Source organism: Sinohyriopsis cumingii, chromosome 11 (genome assembly GCF_028554795.1).
Source record: "Sinohyriopsis cumingii isolate HCF-2022 chromosome 11, ASM2855479v2, whole genome shotgun sequence".
Taxonomy (NCBI): domain Eukaryota; kingdom Metazoa; phylum Mollusca; class Bivalvia; order Unionida; family Unionidae; genus Sinohyriopsis; species Sinohyriopsis cumingii.
In genome coordinates, this window is record NC_142971.1 from 82,875,739 (window position 1) to 82,903,208 (window position 27,470).

The following is a 27,470-nucleotide window of genomic DNA, read 5'->3' on the forward strand; positions in this document are numbered from 1 at the left end:
ATCATGGCAGCATGTCTGTGGGGGATGGAGACCTTTATGTTCTTTTAGAAAATATTGGTCTTCTTGACCGATATCCGTTATTTGTCTCTAAAGGGATCCAATCATTCTTTTATAACATGGCTAGATTAAAATCCTTTTGAACTTCTAGCCACCACATTGCTAAAATCACTATCCTACAGACCACATTTACTGACAGCTTTAGCTTCAGCATGCAGGGTAAGAGGGCTGCATCCCCCTTAATGTTCACCAGAATTCTCTTCAGATCAGATGGTACCGTGGTTCTCAAGATAACCATCAGGATTCATAGCTCAGAACAGAATATTGTCTGTTCATAGTTAACCAGTGTCCCTGCTTGCTTTGTTTCAAAGCCAGGTCAAGAACAGAAGCCATGCAAGATTCTGTTCGTGCCCTCAGGGATCAGTGATCTCGGACAGATTCCGACATTATGGCATTGGGCATGATAAAGATCTGTCAGATCTGTTAGACAATTTGATATCCAGCAACCGAAATCCATAACATTATTTCCAAAATGGAATTTGTCTTGGGTTCTAATTTGGCTCAACTCAAACAACTTTGAACTTCTCACCCATGCTTCGTTAAAATTCCTGTCATACAAGACATGCTTCCTGATAGTTTTATCTTTCACATGCAGGATCAGTGAGCTACATGCCCTTTCAGTCATCCCGAACTATCTTCTGTTTGGTTTGGATCGTTCAGAAATCCTCCTTACACAACCAGGCCTAGTTGCCAAGAATCAGTTGCCATCCATAGGTAACCGATGAGTCATCATTTTTATCCTCTCTTTCCCATAGACAAGTCTAGAGATCAGCCATGTGAGATCCTGTCTGGATCCTCAAGCACTACTTGAGATGCCTGTTCTCACATGGCTTACTGCTCCGAAGTTTCGAGCAATCTCTGAAACAGAACTCTGGATATCATGCTTCATGCCCTTTATTCTTGGCTGAAGGGAGTCATATGCTTGGTATACTCTGACATCTCACTATATCAGAGTAGCCTCATGTCTGCACCCTCAAGCACTATTTGAGACAGACAGACACAAAAGTCGTGACATGTGCAAATATCACTTCCTCCAGGTCAAGGTCTGAAAACAAGACCACACCCCTCAAAACCTTGCTTTGTGGTTGAAGTGGTTATGTGCTTACTTAAAAACCCTCCAAACCACCCTGCAATGCAAGCATCTGCATTAATATCTCACTCAGCTAAAAACGGGCAACACCTGATGGTATCAAGGGGAAGTAATGAGCAAGAGTTACTGCCCTTTGTCTATCTAAAAATAGACAATAAGATGATTTTTGTCTTTTAGTAGGGCTGTATTCGCGAGGTAGCAGGCTAATATTCCTAATATTATGTGATTGGGTATGTATTCTTGGAGAAACATAATTTACTTTAAAAATTTGCTTTCAAATATTTTCCCTGGATGATGTGTTCTTTTAGTGTCCTACATTTCAGATATTTTCCTGAATGATATAGCCTGATAGTGGCCAATATCTCTGATATTTTGGCTTTTTTTTGGAGATAGGAATTGAGATTTTGAACTAGGTAAAAGAGCTTCTCTTTTACGTCAATATTAGTGTGCTTAGTCCTACGGTTATTGAGACCTGTCTATAAAGTATACTGAAAATTCAGAACTATTTATTCGTTTACAGGCAGGTAATCTTTATATGGTATTCATCCAGAGACTCATGTCTTTATATAGAAGAGTCAGGCAGAAACTCCTGACATAATGTGGAGGAGTAATGCAGAGACCTCTGACTTATATGGAGGAGTCATGCAGAGACCCCTGACTTTATGTGGTAGAGTCATGCACAGACTTGTGACTTTATGTGGAGAAGTCATGCAGAGACCCTGACTTTATATGGAGGAGTCATGCAGAGACCCTGACTTTATGTGGAGGAGTCATGCAGAGACCCCTGACTTTGTGTGGAGGAGTCATGCACAGACTTGTGACTTTATGTGGAGGAGTCATGCAGAGACCCTGACTTTGTGTGGAGGAGTCATGCAGAGACCCCTGACTTTGTGTGGAGGAGTCATGCAGAGACCCCTGACTTTGTGTGGAGGAGTCATGCAGAGACCCCTGACTTTATGTGGAGGAGTCATGCAGAGACCCCTGACTTTGTGTGGAGGAGTCATGCAGAGACTCCTGACTTTGTGTGGAGTCATGCAGAGACCCCTGACTTTGTATGGAGGAGTCATGCAGAGACCCCTGACTTTGTGTGGAGGAGTCATGCAGATACCCCTGACTTTATGTGGAGGAGTCATACCGAGACCCCTGACTTTGTGTGGAGGAGTCATGCAGAGACCCCTGACTTTATGTGGAGGAGTCATGCAGAGACCCCTGACTTTGTGTGGAGGAGTCATGCAGAGACCCCTGACTTTGTGTGGAGGAGTCATGCAGAGACTCCTGACTTTGTGTGGAGGAGTCATGCAGAGACCCTGACTTTATATGGAGGAGTCATGCAGAGACCCCTGACTTTATGTGGAGGAGTCATGCAGAGACCCCTGACTTTATGTGGAGGAGTCATGCAGAGACCCCTGACTTTATGTGGAGGAGTCATGCAGAGACCCCTGACTTTGTGTGGAGGAGTCATGCAGAGACTCCTGACTTTGTGTGGAGTCATGCAGAGACCCCTGACTTTGTATGGAGGAGTCATGCAGAGACCCCTGACTTTGTGTGGAGGAGTCATGCAGATACCCCTGACTTTATGTGGAGGAGTCATACCGAGACCCCTGACTTTGTGTGGAGGAGTCATGCAGAGACCCCTGACTTTATGTGGAGGAGTCATGCAGAGACCCCTGACTTTGTGTGGAGGAGTCATGCAGAGACCCCTGACTTTGTGTGGAGGAGTCATGCAGAGACTCCTGACTTTGTGTGGAGGAGTCATGCAGAGACCCTGACTTTATATGGAGGAGTCATGCAGAGACCCCTGACTTTATGTGGAGGAGTCATGCAGAGACCCCTGACTTTATGTGGAGGAGTCATGCAGAGACCCCTGACTTTATGTGGAGGAGTCATGCAGAGACCCCTGACTTTGTGTGGAGGAGTCATGCAGAGACTCCTGGGACTATTACTTAAACATATATCTTGTTTTTTGTCAGCATTACCAGTGTACTTTAAACTGAGTTTCAGACAGTGTTTAAGAGAAAGTATTTTATTAAAGAAAGCTTTCTTGAAACCATTTGTACAGATCTCTTTTCAGGTTTACAGCAAAGACTTCGCATTTTGACTGGGTATCATTGCTTCTCCAAACATTTACAAACTTGAATTGATATTAGTGGAAAATTTGAGGTCTAAAGAGTTTGGGTGGGGGATTTTGTAAGCATTTGCAAAATTGAATTGACTTTACTTTGTGGGAGAATCTGGATGGAGGATTTTCTAAGTATTTACAAACTTGTCATTACTTAGTGGTATAGTCGGGGGGGGGATATGGTTAGCATTTACAAACTTGAATTGACATTACTTAGTGGGAGAGTCTCGGTGGGGGATTCTCTAAGCATTTACAAATTTGAATTAACATTACTTAGTGAGAGAGTCTGGGTGGGGGTTTCTGTTAGGACTTAATAATGGAAAGTTGGGAACTAAAGAGTTGGAGGGTTTGGGATTCTGTAAGCATTAGCTTATTAACACATTTAATTGATATTAGATGTTGATTTATTTCTATGCATTTTAGGCACAGTAAAACCTGGACAGTCTATGAAAACCAAAAACCCATAACAGGACTGGCCTTTAGACCCACAGGGAAGAACATCATCCTCTTTGTGGCTACAGATAACTGTGTACTCTCCATCAATCTGAGTGCTAAGGATAAAACGGTACAACAGTGGATCACATCAATTTTCATAATATCTTAATCACGGTGTTCACAACAATATTAGTTTTCAAACACATAATTGTGAACGTTTATGTGGAGCTTAATTTGTGAAAAAGGCAGGTACTTGCACCATTTATTCAAATGGTATCAGGCAGTACTAAAGATTGACATTCCATATATACATTCCATATATACTGACAGTCCTTGGTGTTAGGTTAAAAATCTATTGTTTGAAAATTTCTGAGGTTATTCGCTAGAAGCAGAACATGTAATCTGTTAATCTGTGCAGAAATTATTTTTAAGAGATAAGTTCATTACACAGTAAATTTGCACAATATTTTGTGTGCCATTAAAAACTTGAAGTGTTTTTAAAATTGTTTCCTTGACATCGTTACTTTCATATTATACATTTTTCAACCATTAATTAATTAATTAATTAATTAACATTGCAGACCAATCTTGAGCAGTTTGGTTGTTCCCTAGGATGCAGTGTGATGAGTGACAGTAACCAAGACCATCAGTTTGTTATAGGGCGGCAGGATGTAAGTGTCTCTTATCACAACATACAACTAGCTTATTTTCTTCCAGTGGCTAAGTTTCTTTTCTTTCTGTAATACAATGCTTGCTTATCTTTTCAAGCAGATCAATCATAGATAGGTAACACAAATGGCTGAACTTATAGTCTAAGGCTATTCCTTTTAAATGTACCTGGGGGAGGAGGAACATATTTGATATTTTGTTGTTTTTATGGTGGCTTGTGAATCTGATTTGTAGTGGTCTTTCAGACAGATATCAGGATTGTTAGCACTCAGGATTTTGAGTGACATCAAGCCAACTTGGGCCTCTTGTTTGTGTTTTCTACACTGTCATGAGAGCCTTGATGGAATTTGCCTTGGTTTAAATTGGCCTAACAACATAAGTCATTTTGTTTGTATTTTGTGCAGTCATGAGAGCGTTGCTGGAACTTTTATATAAGTTGGCCTCCACTTGGGTCTCATGTTTTGTATTTTGTGAACTTATTATGAGAGACTTCATGAATGTACCTCACTATAAGGTCGCATTACATAAATTTACATTATAAATTGGCACCACATCAATTTACCTCACTCTAAGGTGTTCTTATCAGTTTGTTACTGTAAGGTTTCCTCACATGAATTTCCTCACTGTAAGGTGACTCACTTCAATTTATCTCACGATAAGGTGGTATAATGAATTTACGTCACTATAAGGTGACTCACATCAATTTACCTCAATTTAACCTGGCCTGATTTGAAGTTACTGCAGTATAAAGTGGCCATACATACATGAATTATGTTCTTGAGAGTGTTTGCTGCTTAAGACTTGGAATGACTAATAATTAAGTCAGATTTATGTAATAAAAATGACTACATGTCACATTAAAGTCTCATTATAAAGTAATATTCTAGTAAATGAAAGTACACAAAAATTGTCAGAAGCTACACAAAAATTATCAGAAGCTTTCTAATCTCCTTTTTTTCATTGAGTGTTAGAAATACTTTAGTGGTTGAGGCAATTTGCAAATTGATAAATATTTGTCAAATTTTTTTCAGGGAGTGTATTTTTACCAGCCAGACTGTCGGGGTCCCTGTGTAGTAATTGAAGGAGAGAAACTCAGACTAGAATGGTTCCGTGGCTACCTCATTATTGTTGGAAAAGAAAGCAAATCCCTCTTGAAGGCACCGATTTCGTATGTCCGTTTTTCTTATGATGCATACTGATAAAAAATGTATAAAAATATGAAAGAAATTCACAATGACAGGAAACAAGACAAACTAACTGCATCTCATGGTTATAAATCATCTAAATCAGAATTCTCAAAGTGCATTATGAGGGCCATGTAAACCCCGGAAAGAACCACCGTTCCACAAGAAGCTATTGGCAAGCTTTCTCACATACCCACATTAGCCGAATCCGAGACTCGAACCCACGCAGACAGATGTGAGATGGCAGTGATCCGTAATGGAGAGTGCTTTAGACCACTCGGCCACTCGGGGCCCCAGAATGGAAAGACTATTAGTATTAAAATTGGTCATATGGTTTTATTTGTGGAACAGAAAATGTTAATTTTTTTAAGCATTGCTTTTTATGCAAAGTGCTTTACAATAGTTATAACAGTACAGTCAATATTAGGCAGATTTAAGTGCCGAGACACACAGCATTGTTCAAGTGGTTTGGGAAATAAAAGTTTGAGAACCATTTGTCAAAATATTTGCATTGTTAAATATTAGGGCCACATTAAAACGATCTATCTCACAAAGAAAACATTAAAGGTTTGTGGTAGTCATCAAAGTTGCGATAACAAGTTTTTGAGGTGACCCTGTTCTAATGTATTTTCAAGGCTAAATTCTATGACAAGGAAGATTTAAGTTATTTTGAGGTTGAATTAATGACAGGAGACCCCTAAATTGAATGCACAATTTGTTGATTTATTAATTTGAAGAAGAAAAGGTAATTAAGAAAAATGGGTTTTTATTCATTTCAAGTTAAGCAGATAATTAAACATGTTAATGTTTACGTGAGTCAACTGACCACATGTTAATGTTTACATGAGTCAGCTGACCACATGTTAAAACAAGAATTGCAGTAACATAAGTGACCATTGAAAATAAGACTGCTCAGTGCAGATGACAAAGTTAATATGCAAAACTGTCAAAGCTAACAAGAAATATCTAATTGCTGTGCATTGTGTACTTCAGTTTTAGTTTGTACCTTTAAATTGTTGTGTTGGGGTTGGGAGATAATGTGTCATGCCTTTGGGATCCTAGATGCAACACTGCGGTGGTTCCATTGATAAAGATCCAAGCTTTTTTACACCTCTGCCAATAAATATTGCCTTAAAAATAGAGTATTTACCAAAGGTAGCATAGCTGAATCCATGAACGCTGTTCCAGAAGTAAAATATGAGGGTTGAGTCGGGAAGTAGGAATGTACTTTTTTTTAAAAACCCATTATATTTTAATTAGAATGATCGATACAGAATGCTTTGGTTATTCTTCAATAACCTACCATTCATATGTAATTAGTAATAAATACCTAATAAATACCTTCTGATGACCCCAACACTATCCCCACCATTCATACGTAATTAAAAATAAATACCTTCTGATGACCCCCAACACTATCCCCACCATTCGTACGTAATTAAAAATAAATACCTTCTGATGACCCCCAACACTATCCCCACCATTCGTACGTAATTAAAAATAAATACCTTCTGATGACCCCCAACACTATCCCCACCATTCGTACGTAATTAAAAATAAATACCTTCTGACCACCCAAACGCTATACCCCATGTTGCAAATGGCAGCACACCATTTGTTGAGCAAAGCCTCAAAATTTAGAACAGACTTTTGTTAATGTTGCTATTTTTGGATCAAATACGATTGTCATTATTCCCTACCATTTAACTAAAATGGGTTGATATTTTTTATTCTTATTTCCAGTAGCCATAACCTGGAGATGCATACGGTGACGGTGTATGACATGCAGAACAAATTTGTTGCCCACACAGCACCATACCCTGATGTTATTGATGTGCTCAGTGAATGGGGCTCCCTCTATGTGCTAAGTGGTGACAGAAAGGTCTGTTTGAACTAAAGGTTGTTATATTAAAGAAATATACGTTATGATATATATTTATTTCTTCTTTAAACACGTTGGTAGTAGTAGTTCTCCCAAGGTGTTATGATTGGGGAAGTATTTGTGAAGAAATATATCGTACTAGAAATATTGGTTTTCCTTTGTGTGGGGGAGATAATGAAGATTTTTACCTGCAACAATTTTTCCAATGTTGACGACTCTGTGGCCTTAAACTAAATAACAGAAAAGAGCAAAACCCAACAAGTTTTGTAAAATTCAACAAACAATTTATTTTCCTGGAATACAAAGTGAAAATTTAAAAAGAACGTAGAGCGTTGTGAATTAAATCCTAAATAGCCCTAGAAATTCTATCACATGTCCAAAAGAATAGAGCTCCAAACAAATTCCAGTGGTGAACTGAATGAATTTCAATTCTAATTGCACATTTTTTGACCTTATTGGATTTGAACTAGATTTGTCTTTAATGGGAAGCGACGATGCTTATTGTTCAACTACACAAGCATAAAAAAATAACTTAAAATTTCTTGGGTTTCAGTGTCTTTTGACTGGCAGTGAGAAAATATATTATTCAACCCTAGTGGTTTATCATGATTATTTTATTCAGAAAATCCAGTAATTCCTTGCCAGGTATAAAATACAGTACATTCCACTTATTTGCTTGATGTTTTGCCAAGAGATGGCATGTGATTAACCAGGTTCTGCAAATATATGTGAACAGATAAAGGCAGGGGAAATAACTATATTAAGACAGTGGCATTTGGTAGATGATATGTTGTTGTAGCTACTGGCAAGCTTTGTCACATACCCAGATTAGCCGAATTCAAGACTCAAACACACGCAGACAGAGGTGAGATGGCAGTGATCCATAACAGAGAGTGATTAAGGCCACTCGGGGCCCTTCGGTAGATGATATGCATTTGTAGTATTTGATATGTAGCCTCAGAACAAGTTGAAGTCTAAATGAGTGGTGGATGTGACTGACGTTAGACTATGTATTACTAATTTAATTTATGATTTAAATCTTTTAAATGATTTATTTTAATAAAAAAAAACAAAACAAATATCATGTATATGTTTGTTTTTATGTCGAGTCCAACTGCAAAATGCACAGACCCAGATCTGAAATCACATATTGTACTAACAAATCTTTGACTATGTAGTTTCTTGGGAGTAATTAGTAGAATAGAACAACATGGATCCTGATTGTTGGGAGTAATTAGTAGAACAGAACAGCATGGACCCTGATTCTTGGGAGTAATTAGTAGAACAGAACAGCATGGACCCTGATTGTTGGGAGTAATTAGTAGAACAGAACAGCATGGACCCTGATTGCTGGGAGTATCTTCAGATGGCGATTTCATTTGGCAGATAATGGCTGATGATAGTGACAATGACTTTTAAAGTTATTAACTAGGCATATATTAAATTATTTGAGCTGTGAAAGTGTTAATGAAAGTAACGATATTGAATACAAGTCCGAAAAGCATGCTGGATGGACATAAACAGGCAGCATGCAGATCAACCCCTCTTTCAGCAATATTTCAAATTAAATGTAGAAAATATATCAATCCTAATTCAGTTTAAAAGTATAATGCAATTTTTGTCATCTTTTCTCTAACAGTTAAACGAAGTAGGATCTTATGTTACAAAGCTATATAGTACAATAGTGTTAATGATTAACTAAATAAAAAATTAAAGACTTAAAAGAATGGATTCACTGCACGTTAACTTCTAAATGGAAATTCATGCACGTGTATCAATTTATTCATCTCTTATTTATATTTTCAGCTATATCAGTTGCAGGAAAAAGATACCCAGACAAAGTTAGAAATGTTGTTCAAGAAGAATAATTATACATTGGCAATTAGGTAAGAAATTAAATCAGTCATGATGGTTTTAGTGTACATTAATTGACCCAGATAGGTCCACCAATTTTCAGAACACCATATTTTCAGAATGTTTTAACTTTAAATAGTACAGAATTCTTCAGACAGCAAGTATGTTTTGTTTATATGTAAGGCTGTTGAAACAGAAACCCAGCAAATCAGGTTGGAATGTAAGCTTAGGAATTTTACTCGGGCCATGCAGCTGCTTTCTGCTTTAATTTATTCACAGTGCTAGGTGGACTAATTAAAGGTATTGTCAGAAGACAGTAATAAAATCAGCTGACACATTCAACAACTTATGATCAAGCAGATCTCTGAATAAAGTGAGCCAGAAGCTTCTTTCAAGGTAATTCTTTGAAAATAATGGCAAAGGAAAAACTTTTTCATCTTGAGCCAATGGCAGAATTAATAGGGCCCTGTACAGATATTTTGAACTTCTGATAAAGTGGCTAGTGTAAGGTGAAGTTGTTTACATTTGCAACATTCACAGTGGATAGGATGTTGGAATGCCTCTATGTTACTTTCATATAATTTGGCTGAAATTTCATTGGATATTGTACTTGTGGAAATTGTAAACGATCTCAGCACACTGCTAGCTAAAAGGACTGCTCCCTTGTGTTAAAAAAAAGCAGCCTGAATTAGTCTAAAGTACACTAACTTTAGCAGTTGTTAAAATAGGGAAAATGAATTTTGTCAGACTAGACTATAACAGCTTCCGAAAATGCAATGAATGAATTTACAAATATATAAAATGTAAAAAAACGTTATTGGCTCTTTTTTATACAATTTACCTCTGAAGTCGAGGAAATGAAAATGACCAAGCGAAGCTAGCAGTTTTTTGAGAGGTGCACATATGAAGTAAGGCCAAGCTGTATACTCTATAACCCATATTACACCCATCAATCATATACCAAAATAAAGGGAATTAAAGAGCCTTTGAATAATACCTAAGATATACAAGGTCCTTTTTAAATAGCCAGTATAACCAGTGAGGACACCTGGGGAAATTCTTTTTCTTTGAAATTCTAGCCCTATGCAAAATATGAAACTGGTGAGCACCTCCTAATGTATAACTCTGACAAAATCTGTGGTTATCACTAATATGATTGTAGGCTTCTTTGATATTTACAACAGAAGAGTGTGCGAAGGGAGACAAATCAGTCTTCAACATTGATTCCTTTTCTCAGTAAAGTGGATCAATTTGTGTACTGTAGTGTTTAAATATATACGAAGGGTAATATCTTATTTTCTATTTATCAGTAAACTAAATGTGGTTTGCATTTTTTTATTTGTATAATATTTTGGTGACACAATTGGTTGTTAAAGACAGTGTTTATATTATGAAACAGTATTGATGTAAAAACAAGGTCAAATTCATACACAAATTTTCCACACAGACTAATTATCAGCGGCATTCTATGTACAGGACAAACACATTTTTAGTTTTTAAAAACAAAAAAGACAAAAAACATATTATGTACCTTTCTTCTCATAAACTCAAAAAAATTATTCATAGACATTGTAGTTGCTAGGTTCATAACAATACAATTGCAGCAATAAAGATATAAATATTTGAGGCAACATTTTAGAAAGACTAATAATTTTAATTAATACATGAATTAACTGGAAAGAGAGAGAAGTGATTAATGTTGGATATTACTTTATATTGTAGCCTTGCTCGCAGTCAGCAATATGACCAGGAAGGGCTGATTGACATTTTCACACAGTACGGTGACCACCTGTACAGCAAGGGAGACCATGATGGTGCCATTGACCAGTACATCAAAACCATTGGCAAGCTGGAGGCTTCCTACGTCATTAGAAAGGTGGGATCTTTATCCTATATGATGTATTTAACCACTTAGTCTTGCATGGTTGATTTGATGTTTGATGTTCAGTCTGTATTTCCATATCACACAACTAGATGGGAACATTTTAAGGTTTTTTGATAAACAGCGTCAATGATCAGAACGTCTTACCAATCTGCTGGCTCGAGGCCACTTGTGTCAGTTCAAAAGTCGTAAGTCATATTCATTAATGTCATTACTTTATAAGTACCTCAGCAAAGGTCTGTAATTGTATAATACTATATAAATATGATCTCGGAAAAACACTAAGTTACCTTTATATTGTTTAGGTTTAAGAGTCTGGTTATCCAGGTAGGGAGGGATCTGGCTTGCTCTTGGCATAATTTCTTTCCATCCATCTATGCACCATGCATGTTACATTCAGATCCTTATATATTGATTTAAAAAAAAATTGTTTGCCCATGATCTCCTGAACTGGCTTTGATTTAACTTGACCTGTATTTTTGGTATGTCCCAGTTTCTGGATTCCCAGAGGATTCATAATCTGACCAAGTACCTGCAGGCACTGCACAAGGCACAGATGGCTACAGAGGAACACACCACCCTCCTCCTCAACTGCTACACCAAGCTTAAAGATGTCTCAAAACTGGATGAATTTATAATGGTAAGTGGATAGTTTACAATATTGCACAAGGCACAGAGAGCCATTTAGTGTCACATGTTCCACTATCCTCAAAGATGTCTCAAAACTGGATGAATTTATAATGGTAAGCTGATAGCACAAGGCACAGAGAGCCATTTAGTGTCACATGCTCCACTAACCTCAAAGAGGTCTCATAACTGGACAACTTTACTGTGACAAGCAGGACAAGTTGATTATAAGATTATTGTATAAGTGACACAAATAAGTCACAAAATGGCTATGTACTATTGCACCATTTTTATTAACTGATTCAACTCTAACCTGGACATACTTCATCACTCTAATCAGAACAACTACAGTTTGGTAAGCATGTGATATTGACTAATGAAGGCTATCATTTTGCCGTAGGTTTTGTGTGTTTCAGCTGTGAAGAGTGTGGTATATATAGCAAATTTGACTTTATATATTTGTAAGCTTTTTACACTTTATTGTGCTCATCTTTCATTTTCGGATTTAAATTTAATTCTGTATCATCATGATTGTGCTGATGTGCCATTTAACCCAGTAGTACGTACATACATTCATAATAGAACTGATGTGCCATTTAACCCAGTAGTACATGCATACATTCATAATAGAACTGCAGATGCTCTTCGCAAAGCCCAGTTTTAAAAGGAAGCAAACATCACCAAGGATCGTTCCAGACTTGGCTGTTGTTGAGGATGGAAACTCCTTAATGGGATTTGATTGGTGGGCTGGTTTAAGATGATACAAAGTTTATCTGTAAGAGGTGCTTCCCTTTGTCTATATAACTATGGTTCATATCTTTTTTGCTACACAGAAGCTGTCATCCAGATGCCTCTGTAATGAATAATATAGGTTTGATTTTGAGCATTCAGAGATTTAAAGTTATTGAATTTTTAATATCATGGTATTTACATAGGTTTACTATTGGAACTGAATTAGTACCCTGAGTCCTTTTAGGTTTTTTACACTTTGTTTGACATGGGCAGATAATAAATCTTCACCTGCTTGATCAGTTACAACTCTTGTACCAACTCTTTCTAGCTTGGCTAGTCAGTTTTGGAACTTGAACTTTATTGTGATACACTTTACATCTGCTGAGCACAGGGGACATCTTGAGCTCAAGTACATGTTTTAAATTATCAATAACTTCTTTGTCATCCATGATGTACAGTAGGTGATTTGCAGAACAGGAGCCTGATGTCTCTTATAAGTTGAGAAAGATGTTATTAAGCTGTAAAAGAAAGATAAAAAAGAAGAGTCTTTCATTTTCTCATGTTCAGAATTTCTACAAAAGATCATGAATTGAAGTTTGTTATGGAAACAGTGACTAGAGTATGTTCCTAGGCAGGATTCTTAAATATAATGACTTTAACATGATACTTGAGCATTTTTCTTGCTCTGAATTTTAGACCAAAGACCGTGAAGTTGACTTTGACGTGGAAACAGCCATTAAAGTGTGTCGCCAGGCAGGATACTATGAACATGCTTTGTTTCTGGCAGAGAAGCATGAAAAACATGAATGGTATCTGCGCATTCAGTTGGAGAAGATCAAAGACTACCAGAAAGCACTGGAATATATTGGGAACTTGGAATTTGCTGAGGTATGACATTAGTGACAGTTACTGATTGGTTATATCTGCCATCAGTTTCAATGCACCTCCTTCTTGCACAACATCGTCTGAATTTGGCCCGGCCTGTCCATCTATTGGTACAGCTGTTCACACATCCCAAGAAACTAGTTAGTACAATTATGCAAAGACAGCAAATGAAATTTTGGTAGGCATTATATGTATTGGTATATAATATCTTGATTAGATCTCCATTACACTTTTGGCATAAACATTACGATTTTTTTCACGAAATTACATCTTACACTAGACTGGATATGGATTACACTTTTTTCATACAGTAAAAAATACAATTAAAATAAAGTAATAAAACGTTTTTGTCATTTTTAGTATCATTTCTTTAATTCCATTCATATAAATTTGAGAATATTCTTAAAAAGGTGACTGCTGCATAATAATACCATAATAGTACTTTCCTTATTTACCAGTCTGTACATTTAAAGAAAATGGCACCAGATGTTAAGTGAAATGCTTTATGGTTGTGGATGATATCTGATGGAAAATGTTAGAACAGATGGATCTTTTCAAACTTCAAAACATGTCAGATGTGAAAATTGGACAAATCAACACCTCTTTACAAACTTTAAAAGAAGAATATGAGATTATTGTACTACACCACTCTGAGCACCTGACTATAATCATTACAGTATTCCAGCTTGGGATCATTCGGCAAAAGTTACACATGTAGACTAGTTAAAGGGAGTAATGAATATAAATATTTTTTCAGTATATTTTGTGTTTGTATTCTGATTCTAATCCATATGGATTTTGCCTTTTGTGACAAGAATTTTGATCAGCTGCAGAACCAAGTTAGATGTATCAATGTTTCTTATCCATACTTACTGAAAGTTGTAGTTCTGACATATAATGTATTGATTACACATTTTATGCTCAAATTACACATTTTTGCCACTTATAATAGCAATAATTATGCTTACACCTCTTGGGGGGATGGCGTGTATGCCATAACTGGACTTGAACTATGTTAGCACAGTTATGCAGAAACCACTTTCAGGTAAATATATTAAATTTGGTGGGTTTGTTTGTATGCATTTGAAAATGACCTGATTAGATTCTCATGCCATTAATGTAATTTGTCATTGAATACAGTTTTTAACGTTATCGAACTTAGACTTTTGTGACAACAACCTTGTTCATATGATTTCTCAAAAACCACTTGATGCAGACAATTGAAATATTATGCAGGCTTAATTTTATATACATGTAGATGACAGGATTTACTTTTACAGGCCTTTACAGCAATTTTGCAAATTTGTATATAGTTCTAAAAATGACTGTTTTTAAAAAGAACCTGATTAGCTACAGGTGAAAAAAAAAAGTACATGAGGTAGCCAGTTGAAATTTGCTGTGCGTGTTTTGTATGCATACATAATTAATCAGATTATGTTGCAATGCAGTTTTGTTTTTCACTCATTTTTGATCTTTTTAGAGATGGAATTTTAGGTCTGCAGTGAGCGAATATGGGTGTTACAAATCGAGCTATTAATATGAATGTTTTGAGGCCAGTTTTAGCAACAACGTCTTTTGTGTCTGATTTAAACTTGGAATGGGTTTAGGACTTTAAAATAGTATGCACTCTTTGCCTTCCCTTCCATTTGTTGCCACTATAGCCCTTTTTTCAGGCATTATGACACATTTGATCTGGTTTATCAAAGTAGTTGCACATTAAGTTGTGTATTTTCATATTTACCTTATGTGGTATTGTATGGGGTCAGTGAATATCTTACTGACCTTATATGCGATTTTATGGGGTCATCAAAATTCCTGCTGACCTTATGTAGGATCTAATGGGGGTCAGTGAATTTCTTATTGACTTTATATGCAGTGTTATGGTGTGAGTGAAATTCATACCGACATTAGTTGGGACTTGTAACAAGCTAGCTGAGTGTCCTCATGTAGAAATCTGTATCAAACTATCTGATTGGTTCCTTGTCAAAATCTGTGACAAACTATCTAATTGGTTCCATGTCAGAATCAATGACAAGCTATTTACTTAGTTCCATGTAAAAAACTGAGTCATGTACAATATTCTGGTATATGTAAGATGTACCTATGGCATGTGTCTGTATTGGTAATTTTCAGCAGTTGGCTAATGTGGGAATATAGCAGCCGGTCGTATGACTTAAAACAACAAATATAAACAGATTTTTGTCTGAGATCCTTTTCATTTTAGGCAGATGAGAACCTGAAAAAGTATGGCAAGATGTTGATGAGTGAAATCCCTGATCAGACCACAGAGCTTCTCAAAAAACTGTGTACTGACTACAGACCTAGCAACAGTATGTACACTATACTTAGGAATTTTCTAAACATTTTCTAAGCAGGAGTAAGTAATTTTGTAAATATTTTTGAGGAAAAACAAGTGCAGGAAACTAAAATTGTTTCTAAATATTTTCTGAGCAATAATAAGTATGAGAAATCAAGAAATTTTTTAACATTTTTTGAGCTGTGTCACAGTGGTTTATTTGAAACACTACAAAACAATAATTCTCTGGATGCAAATAATTTTTCAAAATAATGTCTTTAGAGTTTTTGTCATGAGCCTAAAAACTGACTTTTAATTTAAATTACTTTTATGTTGTCTCAGCCTTTCAGTGCTTTTGATGTAAGTTTGAAGCTCAAAATTAACAGAATTATTTGTATAAAAAAATCAGACCTGATTACCAGTGAATTCAGGTTGTTGTAAAGTCCCATTGATGTAAGTTGTAAAGTCCCATTGATGCATGTTGTAAAATTCCATTGATGCATGTTGTAAAGTCTTCTGTTGGGAAAATAAAGACAGCTGTTGATGCAAGTTGTGAAGTCTCTTTCCGCTGGAAAATATTGACAGCCATTAATGATACCTTAGAATCTTTTCTGGAGAAAACTTAGAAAGCCATTGATGCAGGTTAAAAGGTTTTCATCTAGGGAACATTTTAACAGCCAGTCTTAAAATATTGACAGCCACTATGCAAGTTAAAAGGTTTTTGTCTAGGGAACATTTTGACAGCCAGTCTTAAAATATTGACAGCCATATGGATGCAAAGAGTGTGAAACTCACCAAAATATCCAGCATGTCTGCATGACCATTAAACTAGAAATGAGACTGGTCCTGTCATAGTCAACATTTCATGAGGCAGACAAAATATAGTCAGTGATTCATTAGTAAATACAGCTAAACATGAATGTTACCCAACTATTTTCAAAACATTGTTTTCATTTCATAGTGTCATTGCCTTGAATAGTTTTGTTTTTCCTATGCTGTATATGGTTTTTAGCCTCAGCTAGCATTACTGTTCATGTGAATTGGAATCAGATATCACATAGTCTCACAAGAATTTTTAACTGGAGTTGCAAGCATCTATTGAATACAAACTACAAGCAAGATATTTACCTTCTCATCTCACCCAGATTCATTAGTGGTCATGGGAAACAGTTCCTATTATTGTTTTATCACATGGTTTCTTTTGCTTGTTGTAAGGTTTTTTCTATGCTAACAGTGCATCTTGATATGATTGTGAAAAATAATTTTGAAAAGGGAAATAATGTTTATATTGCTGACTAGATCTGGCAGGATGCAAAGATTTGTTTAGGCCTCTTATTTAGCACAGTATATGCATCTTTTGGATAAGTACTTATTGAAAGTACTTCTATGTTACTAAAAATAAACTGTCAATTATTTTGCTTTGTTCAGAGCTAGTACTGCCCAGGGACAGAGAATTGATTGCTGAAGCAGTATTTCTTTGAAACATGCTTGTATGATCATCTTTAAGACTTTTGGTACAGTTTACCATATTTCTATGAAAACTCTGTGGTCATCTTTAAGAATTTGAGTATATTTTACTGATTATTTCCATGATCAGTTTTGTGCAAATTTGGAAATGAGAATTCAGAAACAGAATTTGTTTGTAGTAAAATTATTACTCTCAAAATTGTATAACTTTGTTATGTGAATTATCACATGTATCATAATGGTTCATATATGTATTCATATGTGTTGACAGCCGGCAGTTTGGGGTTTTAAGACACTGCTGCTATATATTCATAGATCACAAGAGCTTCGTGGCTTCTAGCCTGTTTTCTCCATTGTTCAGCTAGCCATTAGCACAAGCCTGTTATTGCAAATACTCCTGAACTACTTGGAGGATTGCCATGAAAATTTATGCATTCACTTCAAACTCTAATTGGTCCTAAATGAAAATGATGGCACTTAAATATTCAATATGACTGCAACAATAGCTATCATGAAAATCTTTGTTTTTGCTTCACCTCTCGAATGGATGGTCCTGTTAAAACACAGAGATTTTACTAATAGACTTGCTATGATGCTAAGCCTAAATACTAATCGGGCTAATTTGACATTCAATATGGCTGCCATCGTAGCCATCTTGAAAATGTCACTACTTCTCCTGAACAATCATTTTGACATGTTGTTTTCACCACCTGACTTCTTATAATACCATGATGACCTTTATTAAAAATGGTGCCAGTTTTATTCCCATTATAGTCACAATGCTGCCTTTGAATTGCGGGTCATATTGACATAGGGTTTTCACCAAAAGACATTTTGATGTATGTTGGTCCAAAATGAAAAATGGTGCTGATCCTTGATCCTACATGCAGTTTGGTAGGCATGGTGACCAGCCTGAAATCTTGCTATTGCTTCAGGATATCAGATGTGGTTTGAGCATTCAGTTGAAAGAAGAAATGGTCTTGTCTTGGATTCCTGGAAATTCTTTTTCACCAGTAGAGACAACTGTTATGGGCAATTTATACTTTCATGGTCAGATTTTCAGAAATATTTTCTGCCTTTGCAGAATTGTTTATAATTTCAGAGTAGGTTCTGAGCCAGTTATGATGCCTGATACATTTAATTATGTTGAAGATAGCAGGATCTGTTCTGTGAAGCACAATTTTTGGAGGCACACTAATATGTCAGCTGGATGCATGAAAATGTTCAAAATCAGCTGGATGCATGAAAACTACATAAATTCAACAGGATGCATGAAAGTCATGTCAAAATTAACAGGATGCATGAAAATCATGTCAAAATTAACGGATGCATGAAAATCATGCATTACAATTTCAAGTCCTCTTTTATTTCTTTATTGAATCCCTCTATATTCAGAAAGTGCTTTACTTTTTTTCCAGATGGAAAGGTGGAGGGTGATTTTGTCACCTTAAATTTTCTTTTGTAGAATAGACTCTGAGAATGTTATTTGTTTCTTTTTCTTTCATTTTAGGATTATTGGTGGATCAGTCAGATTTGGATGGTATGTATTCATATTCATGTGTTGACACATGCTAATTAGATTAAGAAAAATGATTTTATAAGTTATCTTAGATTTGAAAAAAATCATATAGTAACTGGATCAGATTAAGATAAATCATGTAATAGTTGGTTTAGATCTTTAAAAAGTATGTAGTTTTTGGAATTGATTTAACAAGAAAGATCAATGTATTCAGTCGCTGTCAAATTTAGATGTGTGTGCAATTTTTTAATATTTATATGAAAATATTTAAAGCCAATATATATGGAAAAGCACGATCATTGCTATGCAAAAAATAGTCCTAACAGTCAGAATAGTCCTCAAGTAAAAACTAATATACGTTATCTCAATATTAGCAATATTTAGTTCTGCTGGTCATAGACCAGAAACGATTAGGACATGGTATGTTTTCCATCATCCATTGTCTGTGTGTCTGTTACCACAAGTTTGTTAGTCCTGCACCTAAACTACTTGGAGATTTGACCGTTCTGGTGGCCTAGTGGTTAGAGCATTCGCCTCGGATGCGGGAGATCATGGGTTCGATCCCCGGCTGAGTCGTACCAAAGACTTACAAAAATGGTACTAACAGCTACCTCATTTGGTGCTCAGCATTAAGAGGTTAGTGTTAGGACTGGTTGGCCTGGTGTCAGGATAATGTGACTGGGTGGGACATCATGCTACATGTCTGGCATGGTGCCCCAGTGCTAGACATCACTATAAACTGTCACACTGCAGACAACATAGCGATATGACTGAAAAATTGTTAAAGCTACGTTAAAAGTACACTTTACACATCTTCATCCCATGGTCTAGTTGATTCTAAATGAAAATGGTGCTGCACAGATATCCAATATGGAGGCCTTGAAGGCTATCTTGGAAATCTTATTATTCCTCCCAATCGATGGTTATATCCACATTTGGTTTTCACTAAAATACCTTTTATGATGTCTAGTTGGTTATAAATGAATACAGTGGCAATCTAATGTCCAGTATGCTATGGTAGCCATCTCAAATATCTTTTGTTGTCAGTACTCCCCACTGAATGGAAAGTCATATTGACTTCAGGTTTTCACCAGAATGGATGTTTAGTTGATCATAATGGAAAATGAGCAGCAGTTATCTTGAAAGTCTTGTTAAGGTACTCTTCCTAAATGGATGGTCATATCAGCATTAGGTTTTCACTAAAAGACTTTATAATGTCTAGTTTGTCATATCAACATGGTGTTTTCACTAAAAGACTTTATAATGTCTAGTTGGTCATATCAACATGGGGTTTTCACTAAAAGACTTTATTATGTTTAGTTGGTCATATCAACATGGTGTTTTCACTAAAAGACTTTATAATGTCTAGTTGGTCATATCAACATGGGGTTTTCACTAAAAGACTTTATAATGTCTAGTTGGTCGTATCAACATGGGGTTTTCACTAAAAGACTTTATAATGTCTAGTTGGTCATATCAACATGGGGTTTTCACTAAAAGACTTTATAATGTCTGGTTTGTCATATCAACATGGGGTTTCAATAATAGACTTTATAATGTCTAGTTGGTCATATCAACATGGGGTTTTCACTAAAAGACTTTATAATGTCTAGTTGGTCATATCAACATGGGGTTTTCACTAAAAGACTTTATAATGTCTGGTTGGTCATATCAACATGGATTTTTCACTAAAAGACTTTATAATGTCTAGTTTGTCATGTCAACATGGGGTTTTCACTAAAAGACTTTATAATGACTAGTTTGTCATGTCAACATGGGGTTTTCACTAAAAGACTTTATAATGTCTAGTTTGTCATGTCAACATGGGGTTTTCACTAAAAGACTTTATAATGACTAGTTTGTCATGTCAACATGGGGTTTTCCCTAAAAGACTTTATAATGACTAGTTTGTCATGTCAACATGGGGTTTTCACTAAAAGACTTTATAATGACTAGTTTGTCATATCAGCATGGGGTTTTCACTAAAAGACTTTATAATGTCTGGTTGGTCATATCAACATGGGGTTTTCACTAAAAGACTTTATAATGTCTAGTTTGTCATATCAGCATGGGGTTTTCACTAAAAGACTTTATAATGACTAGTTTGTCCTATCAGCATGGGGTTTTCACTAAAAGACTTTATAATGTCTAGTTTGTCGTGTCAACATGGGGTTTTCACTAAAAGACTTTATAATGTCTGGTTTGTCATATCAACATGGTGTTTTCACTAAAAGACTTTATAATGTCTAGTTGGTCGTATCAACATGGTGTTTTCACTAAAAGACTTTATAATGTTTAGTTGGTCGTATCAACATGGGGTTTTCACTAAAAGACTTTATAATGTCTAGTTGGTCATATCAACATGGTGTTTTCACTAAAAGACTTTATAATGACTAGTTTGTCATGTCAACATGGGGTTTTCACTAAAAGACTTTATAATGTCTAGTTGGTCATATCAACATGGTGTTTTCACTAAAAGACTTTATAATGACTAGTTTGTCATGTCAACATGGGGTTTTCACTAAAAGACTTTATAATGTTTAGTTGGTCGTATCAACATGGGGTTTTCACTAAAAGACTTTATAATGTCTAGTTGGTCATATCAACATGGTGTTTTCACTAAAAGACTTTATAATGTTTAGTTGGTCGTATCAACATGGGGTTTTCACTAAAAGACTTTATAATGTCTAGTTGGTCATATCAACATGGTGTTTTCACTAAAAGACTTTATAATGACTAGTTTGTCATGTCAACATGGGGTTTTCACTAAAAGACTTTATAATGTTTAGTTGGTCGTATCAACATGGGGTTTTCACTAAAAGACTTTATAATGACTAGTTTGTCATATCAACATGGTGTTTTCACTAAAAGACTTTATAATGTTTAGTTGGTCGTATCAACATGGGGTTTTCACTAAAAGACTTTATAATGTCTAGTTGGTCATATCAACATGGGGTTTTCACTAAAAGACTTTATAATGTCTGGTTGGTCATATCAACATGGGGTTTCAGTAATAGACTTTATAATGTCTAGTTGGTCATATGAGCATGGGGTTTTCACTAAAAGACTTTATAATGACTAGTTTGTCCTATCAGCATGGGGTTTTCACTAAAAGACTTTATAATGTCTAGTTTGTCATGTCAACATGGTGTTTTCACTAAAAGACTTTATAATGTTTAGTTGGTCGTATCAACATGGTGTTTTCACTAAAAGACTTTATAATGTCTAGTTGGTCATATCAACATGGGGTTTTCACTAAAAGACTTTATAATGTCTGGTTGGTCATATCAACATGGGGTTTCAATAATAGACTTTATAATGTCTAGTTGGTCATATGAGCATGGGGTTTTCACTAATAGACATTATAATGTCTAGATGGTCATATCAACATGAGGTTTTCACTAAAAGACTTTGTAATATCTAGTTGGTCATAGTAAAGACTTTATTATGTCTGGTTGGTAATAAATGAAAGTGGTTTTGATCTAATGTTAAGTATGACTGGCAGAACAGTCATCCTGAAAATCTTGTATTCTTTACTCTTCCTGAATGAAAAGTGATGTTGTCATGGGGCTTCTGCCAAATGACATCCTGAAAATCTTGTATTCTTTACTCTTTCTGAATGAAAAGTGATGTTGTCATGGGGCTTCTGCCAAATGACATCCTGAAAATCTTGTTTTCTTTACTCTTCCTGAATGAAAAGTGATGTTGTCATGGGGCTTCTGCCAAATGACATTACAATGTCCAGTATGTCTGTGACGATAGCCATCATGGTTTTTGCTACTCCTTGCAATGGATGGTTGTATCAACATGTCTTTTCTTTTACTGAATACCTTTTTGCTTTGTCTGGTTTGGCATTAATGAAATCATACTGCTTGGACATCCAGTATGGCCACCACAATGGCCATCATGAAAATCTTGTTATTGCTACTCCTGATTGAATAACCATATCAGCATGGGATTCCCACTGAAGGCTTTTTATGATGTCTACTTGTTTTGAATGAAATGGCACCAATCTAATATTAAATATGACCACCATCTTGAAAATCTTGTTATCATTCAAAATTGGAAAGTCATGTCAACATGGTTTTTCTTCCATTAGACTTCTTATGATATCTCATTGGTCCTGAATGATGCCTTATTGGTCCTAAATGATGTCTTGTTGGTCATAAAAGACATCTTGTTGGTTGTAAATGATGTCTTGTTGGTCCTGATTGATGTCTTGATGGTCCTAAATGATGTCTTATTGGTCCTAAAAGATGTCTTGTTGGTCCTAAATGATGTCTTGTTGATCCTAAATGATGTCTTATTGGTCCTAAAAGATGTCTTATTGGTCCTAAATGATGTCTTGTTGGTTGTAAATGATGTCTTGATGGTTGTAAATGATGTCTTTTTTATCCTAAATGATGTATTGTTGGTCCTAAATGATGTCTTGATGGTCGTAAATGATGTCTTTTTGGTCCTAAATGATGTATTGTTGGTCCTAAATGATGTCTTGATGGTCCTAAATGATGTATTTTTGGTCCTAAATGATGTATTGTTGGTCCTAAATGATGTCTTGTTGGTCTTGATCGATGTCTTGATGGTCCTAAATGATGTCTTATTGGTCCTGATGGATGTCTTATTGCATCTAAATGATGTCTTATTGGTCCTGATGGATGTCTTATTGCATCTAAATGATGTCTTGTTGGTCCTAAATAATGTCTTATTGGTCCTGAATGATGTATTGTTGGTCCTAAATAATGTCTTATTGGTCCTGAATGATGTCTTGTTGATTCAAAATGATGTCTGGTCAGTCCTAAATGATATCCTGTTAGTCCTAAATTATGTCTTATCAGTTCTAAATGATGTCCTATTTGTCCGAAATGATGTCGTTTTGGTCCTCAATGGAGTCTTATTGGTCCTAAATGGTATCTGATTGGTCCTAAATGGTGTCTGATTGGTCCTAAATGATGTCTGATTGGTCCTAAATGGTGTCTTATTGGTCCTAAATGATGTCTGATTGGTCATAAATGGTCTTATTGGTCCTAAATGATGTCTGATTGGTCATAAATGGTGTCTTATTGGTCCTAAATGATGTCTGATTGGTCTTAAATGGTGTCTTATTGGTCCTAAATGATGTCTGATTGGTCTTAAATGGTGTCTTACTGGTCATAAATGATGTCTGATTGGTAATAAATGATGTTTTGTTGCAAATTTGACAGACAGTGTGTTCACTAAGCAAATAATTTTAAAATCTTTCTTTGCTGAAGAATATCAGTGCCTGAGATGGTTTCAACACTTAGCAATTAAAAATGAAGAAATGGTCATGAATTTCTTGAAATCCTTTTCAGCCAGTAGAGCATCAGTCCCTTTTAGGGTCTCTTGGTAAGTTTTAGTACCTCTATGTGCAGGAGTTTTAGTACCTCAATGTACAGGAGTTTTAGTACCTTAGTGTTCAGGAGTTTTAGTACCTCTATGTACAGGAGTTTTAGTACCTTAGTGTTCAGGAGTTTTAGTACCTCTATGTACAGGAGTTTTAGTATCTATATGTACAGGAGTTTTAGTACCTCTATGTACAGGAGTTTTAGTACCTATATGTACAGGAGTTTTAGTATCTATATGTACAGGAGTTTTAGTACCCATATGTATAGGAGTTTTAGTACCTATATATGCAGGAGTTTTAGTACCCATATGAACAGGAGTTTTAGTACCTCAGTGAACAGGAGTTTTAGTACCTGAGTGTTCAGGAGTTTTAGTACCTCTATGTACAGGAGTTTTAGTACCTCTATGTATGGGAGTTATAGTACCTCTATGTACAGGAGTTTTAGTACCTCTATGTACAGGAGTTTTAGTACCTATATGTACAGGAGTTTTAGTACCTATATGTACAAGAGTTTTAGTACCTATATGTACAGGAGTTTTAGTACTTCTATGTACAGGAGTTTTAGTAACTATATGTACAGGAGTTTTAGTACCTATATGTACAAGAGTTTTAGTACCTATATGTACAGGAGTTTTAGTACCTCTATGTACAGGAGTTCTAGTACCTCTATGTACAGGAGTTTTAGTACCTATATGTACAGGAGAATTTAAAGAGTTTTCTCACTTGATTGTAGGTAGTGTGCCTAGAATCCAGAAGGCTTCAGCAGAAGAATTTATTCATATTTTTGTGAACAATTCGGCAAAACTAACAGAATTCCTGGAATATATGATAAAGGTATGGCAGATGATAACAGTTGTATATTATTATTATTTCAAAGCATGTATTTTGATACATTTTGCTATTTTCCAGTGATGATATACGTGTCATGAGCTAATTCATTTCATTTAGATACTTGGAATGGACAATTTAGTTTCCCTCAATTAATGTGGTATCATTAATGTGTGGTATTTTTTTAAAAAGGAGCCTTTACTCTTTATGGATAATCATTATTAGTCTGTTGAAAAAAGTATCTTGGTTCAAGTCAGTTATTTGGGTATGAACCTGAAGATAAAATATTGGAGGTGAATATTTAATCTGAATTCAGTATTGCGCCCAGTTACTTTCCTAAATAATTTTTGGTTCCCTGGTCTGTTTGGGTTAGATAATAGTCATGCACTGAAAAACAAATTAAAGTTGGGCTATTTATAAAATTGCACTCTGCTGACTTTGCACATAGCAATATATGCATGTTGGTCATTGTAACTGATTGCTGTGCACATAATGTGATGTCATAATGAACTGTTGTTGACATTGTGCAAAATATTTTCATGTGAGACTATATGATGCTGAATCCATAAATCAGAGGTAAAAAAATTTGTTATCAACTCAACAAGAAAAGTTGGGAGAGATATAACTTTTGCCTGTTTTTTGTGTGTTCATCTATTTGTTTATTTGATACCCGAACAATATTTATTTGCCCTGTCAGTATCTCTGACTCTAATTTCATATACACTTATGAAACTGGTATGTATGAATATCTCAGGTTGAAGTATGCTATAACTAGGTTATGATCCAATTTGCACACCTAGGTATCTTTTGTTTTTTTCATAATATCTTGGACTCTTATTTTGGAAACCTAGACGTAGATATCCTGGATGAAAGTAATTCTATCATACCAAACTCGGTTGCAGTGATCTAATATGCATTGCTTGAGTAACTCTACCATACCAAATTAGATTGCAGTGATCTGATATGCTTTGCTTGAGTAACTTTTGTATTTTCAGCTCTTTGTTCATTTCTCTCTCAATGTGTAGGACCCTATTTCACCTACACTTATGAAAATTGACATGTAGATATATTTCGCTGAAAGTAACTTGGCCATAACAAAATTAGGCCACTGTAACCTGATATGCATTCTTAAATGACTTATGTATTTTCAGCTGCTTATTTGTTAAATCCTCACTATTTTGGACCATAATTCACACACGTGTGAAAATTGGCATTCTGATACATATTGATAAAAGTAACTTAACCATACCAAGGAAGGACAGTGTGACCTTTTTTTGTGTGCTTGAGTGACTTTTATTGAATTTTCATATGCTCATGAGGGACCCTGTTTGTCTAAGTGGTCTGAGGAACTTGCCTTACTGACATCTCCCTGCTGTCTGCATGGGTTTAAATTTTGGCTTGGCCAATCTGGGCTCTTTCTCTATAAGTAGGTGTCTCAAAGATAGTAACTGAGCCATATCAAATATAGGTCACTGAAACTAATTTTCATGCATAAGTGTCTTCTGAATTTTTAGCGATCTGTTTCTTATACCCTCAGTAGATTTGACACTATTTCACTTACACAGGAAAATTGGGATATGGATGAATTTCAACAAGAGTAAATCAGTCATATCTAAGTAGGTCACTGTGAAATAGTTTTAAGGCTGCAATGGCTCTGGCAGTTTCTTTATACCAGTCTGTGTATTGTCAGTCCCTAAAATCTGCTTCTGTGAATAGCACTGATCCAATATACTATATTGATCTTCATTTCAGACAAAGCCTAATTCCCCCAGTCTGCTATACAACACACTGCTTGAACTGTATCTACATGATATTGTACATGAAGGTGGAGATATAGAGGTAAATTCCATTTTATTAGGAGGATTAGTAAGTCTTTTACTTGGAGGACACAAAACTACTGCAGCATATTTAATTTTTTTATAGCAACCATTTGTAACATATTTTAGTAACAGTCTTTTTTTTATAACATTGTTGCCATCTTAGGTTGACTGTCTTCTGCTCAACAACATTTTCACATTCTTAATTTGACAGTTTCCTGCCCAAAGTGTAACATTGTCAGTCATGGGTTGACTGTTTCCTGCCTAGAGTGTAACATTGTCAGTCATTGGTTGACTGTTCCCTGCCCATAGTGTAACACTGTCAGTCATGGGTTGACCGTTTCCTGCCCAAAGTGTAACATTGTCAGTCATGGGTTGACCGTTTCCTGCCCAGAGTGTAACAGTGTCAGTCATGGTTTGACTGTTTCCTGTCCAAAGTGTAACATAGTCAGTCATGGATTTACTGTTTCCTGTCCAAAGTGTAACATTGTCAGTCATGGGTTTACTGTTTCCTGTCCAAAGTGTAACATTGTCAGTCATGGGTTGACTGTTTCCTGCCCAAAGTGTAACATTGTCAGTCATGGGTTGACCGTTTCCTGCCCAAAGTGTAACATTGTCAGTCATGGGTTGACTGTTCCCTGCCCATAGTGTAACACTGTCAGTCATGGGTTGACTGTTTCCTGCCTACAGTATAACATTGTCAGTCATGGGTTGACTGATTCCTGCCCAAAGTGTAACATTGTCAGTCATGGATTGACTGTTTCC

General features: G+C 35.8%; 1 protein-coding gene across 2 annotated transcripts in view; it reads left to right on the forward strand.

Moving 5' to 3' along the window:
- LOC149788863 (vacuolar protein sorting-associated protein 11 homolog) overlaps positions 1 to 27,470 on the forward strand; it is an 80,166-nt gene that overhangs the window by 17,157 nt on the left and 35,539 nt on the right. For both annotated transcript variants that reach the window (XR_016424269.1, XM_089974978.1), the window contains exons 7-18: positions 3,690 to 3,831; positions 4,283 to 4,372; positions 5,402 to 5,538; positions 7,298 to 7,436; positions 9,243 to 9,322; positions 11,013 to 11,166; positions 11,666 to 11,812; positions 13,228 to 13,419; positions 15,641 to 15,746; positions 18,690 to 18,719; positions 24,794 to 24,894; positions 26,641 to 26,727. Coding sequence is in view for 1 of the 2 variants with exons in the window: in XM_089974978.1 (XP_089831104.1) it covers positions 3,690 to 3,831; positions 4,283 to 4,372; positions 5,402 to 5,538; positions 7,298 to 7,436; positions 9,243 to 9,322; positions 11,013 to 11,166; positions 11,666 to 11,812; positions 13,228 to 13,419; positions 15,641 to 15,746; positions 18,690 to 18,719; positions 24,794 to 24,894; positions 26,641 to 26,727 (1,405 nt within the window). In the remaining variant the exon portion in view is untranslated. The remainder of the gene's footprint in view (positions 1 to 3,689; positions 3,832 to 4,282; positions 4,373 to 5,401; positions 5,539 to 7,297; positions 7,437 to 9,242; positions 9,323 to 11,012; positions 11,167 to 11,665; positions 11,813 to 13,227; positions 13,420 to 15,640; positions 15,747 to 18,689; positions 18,720 to 24,793; positions 24,895 to 26,640; positions 26,728 to 27,470) is intronic.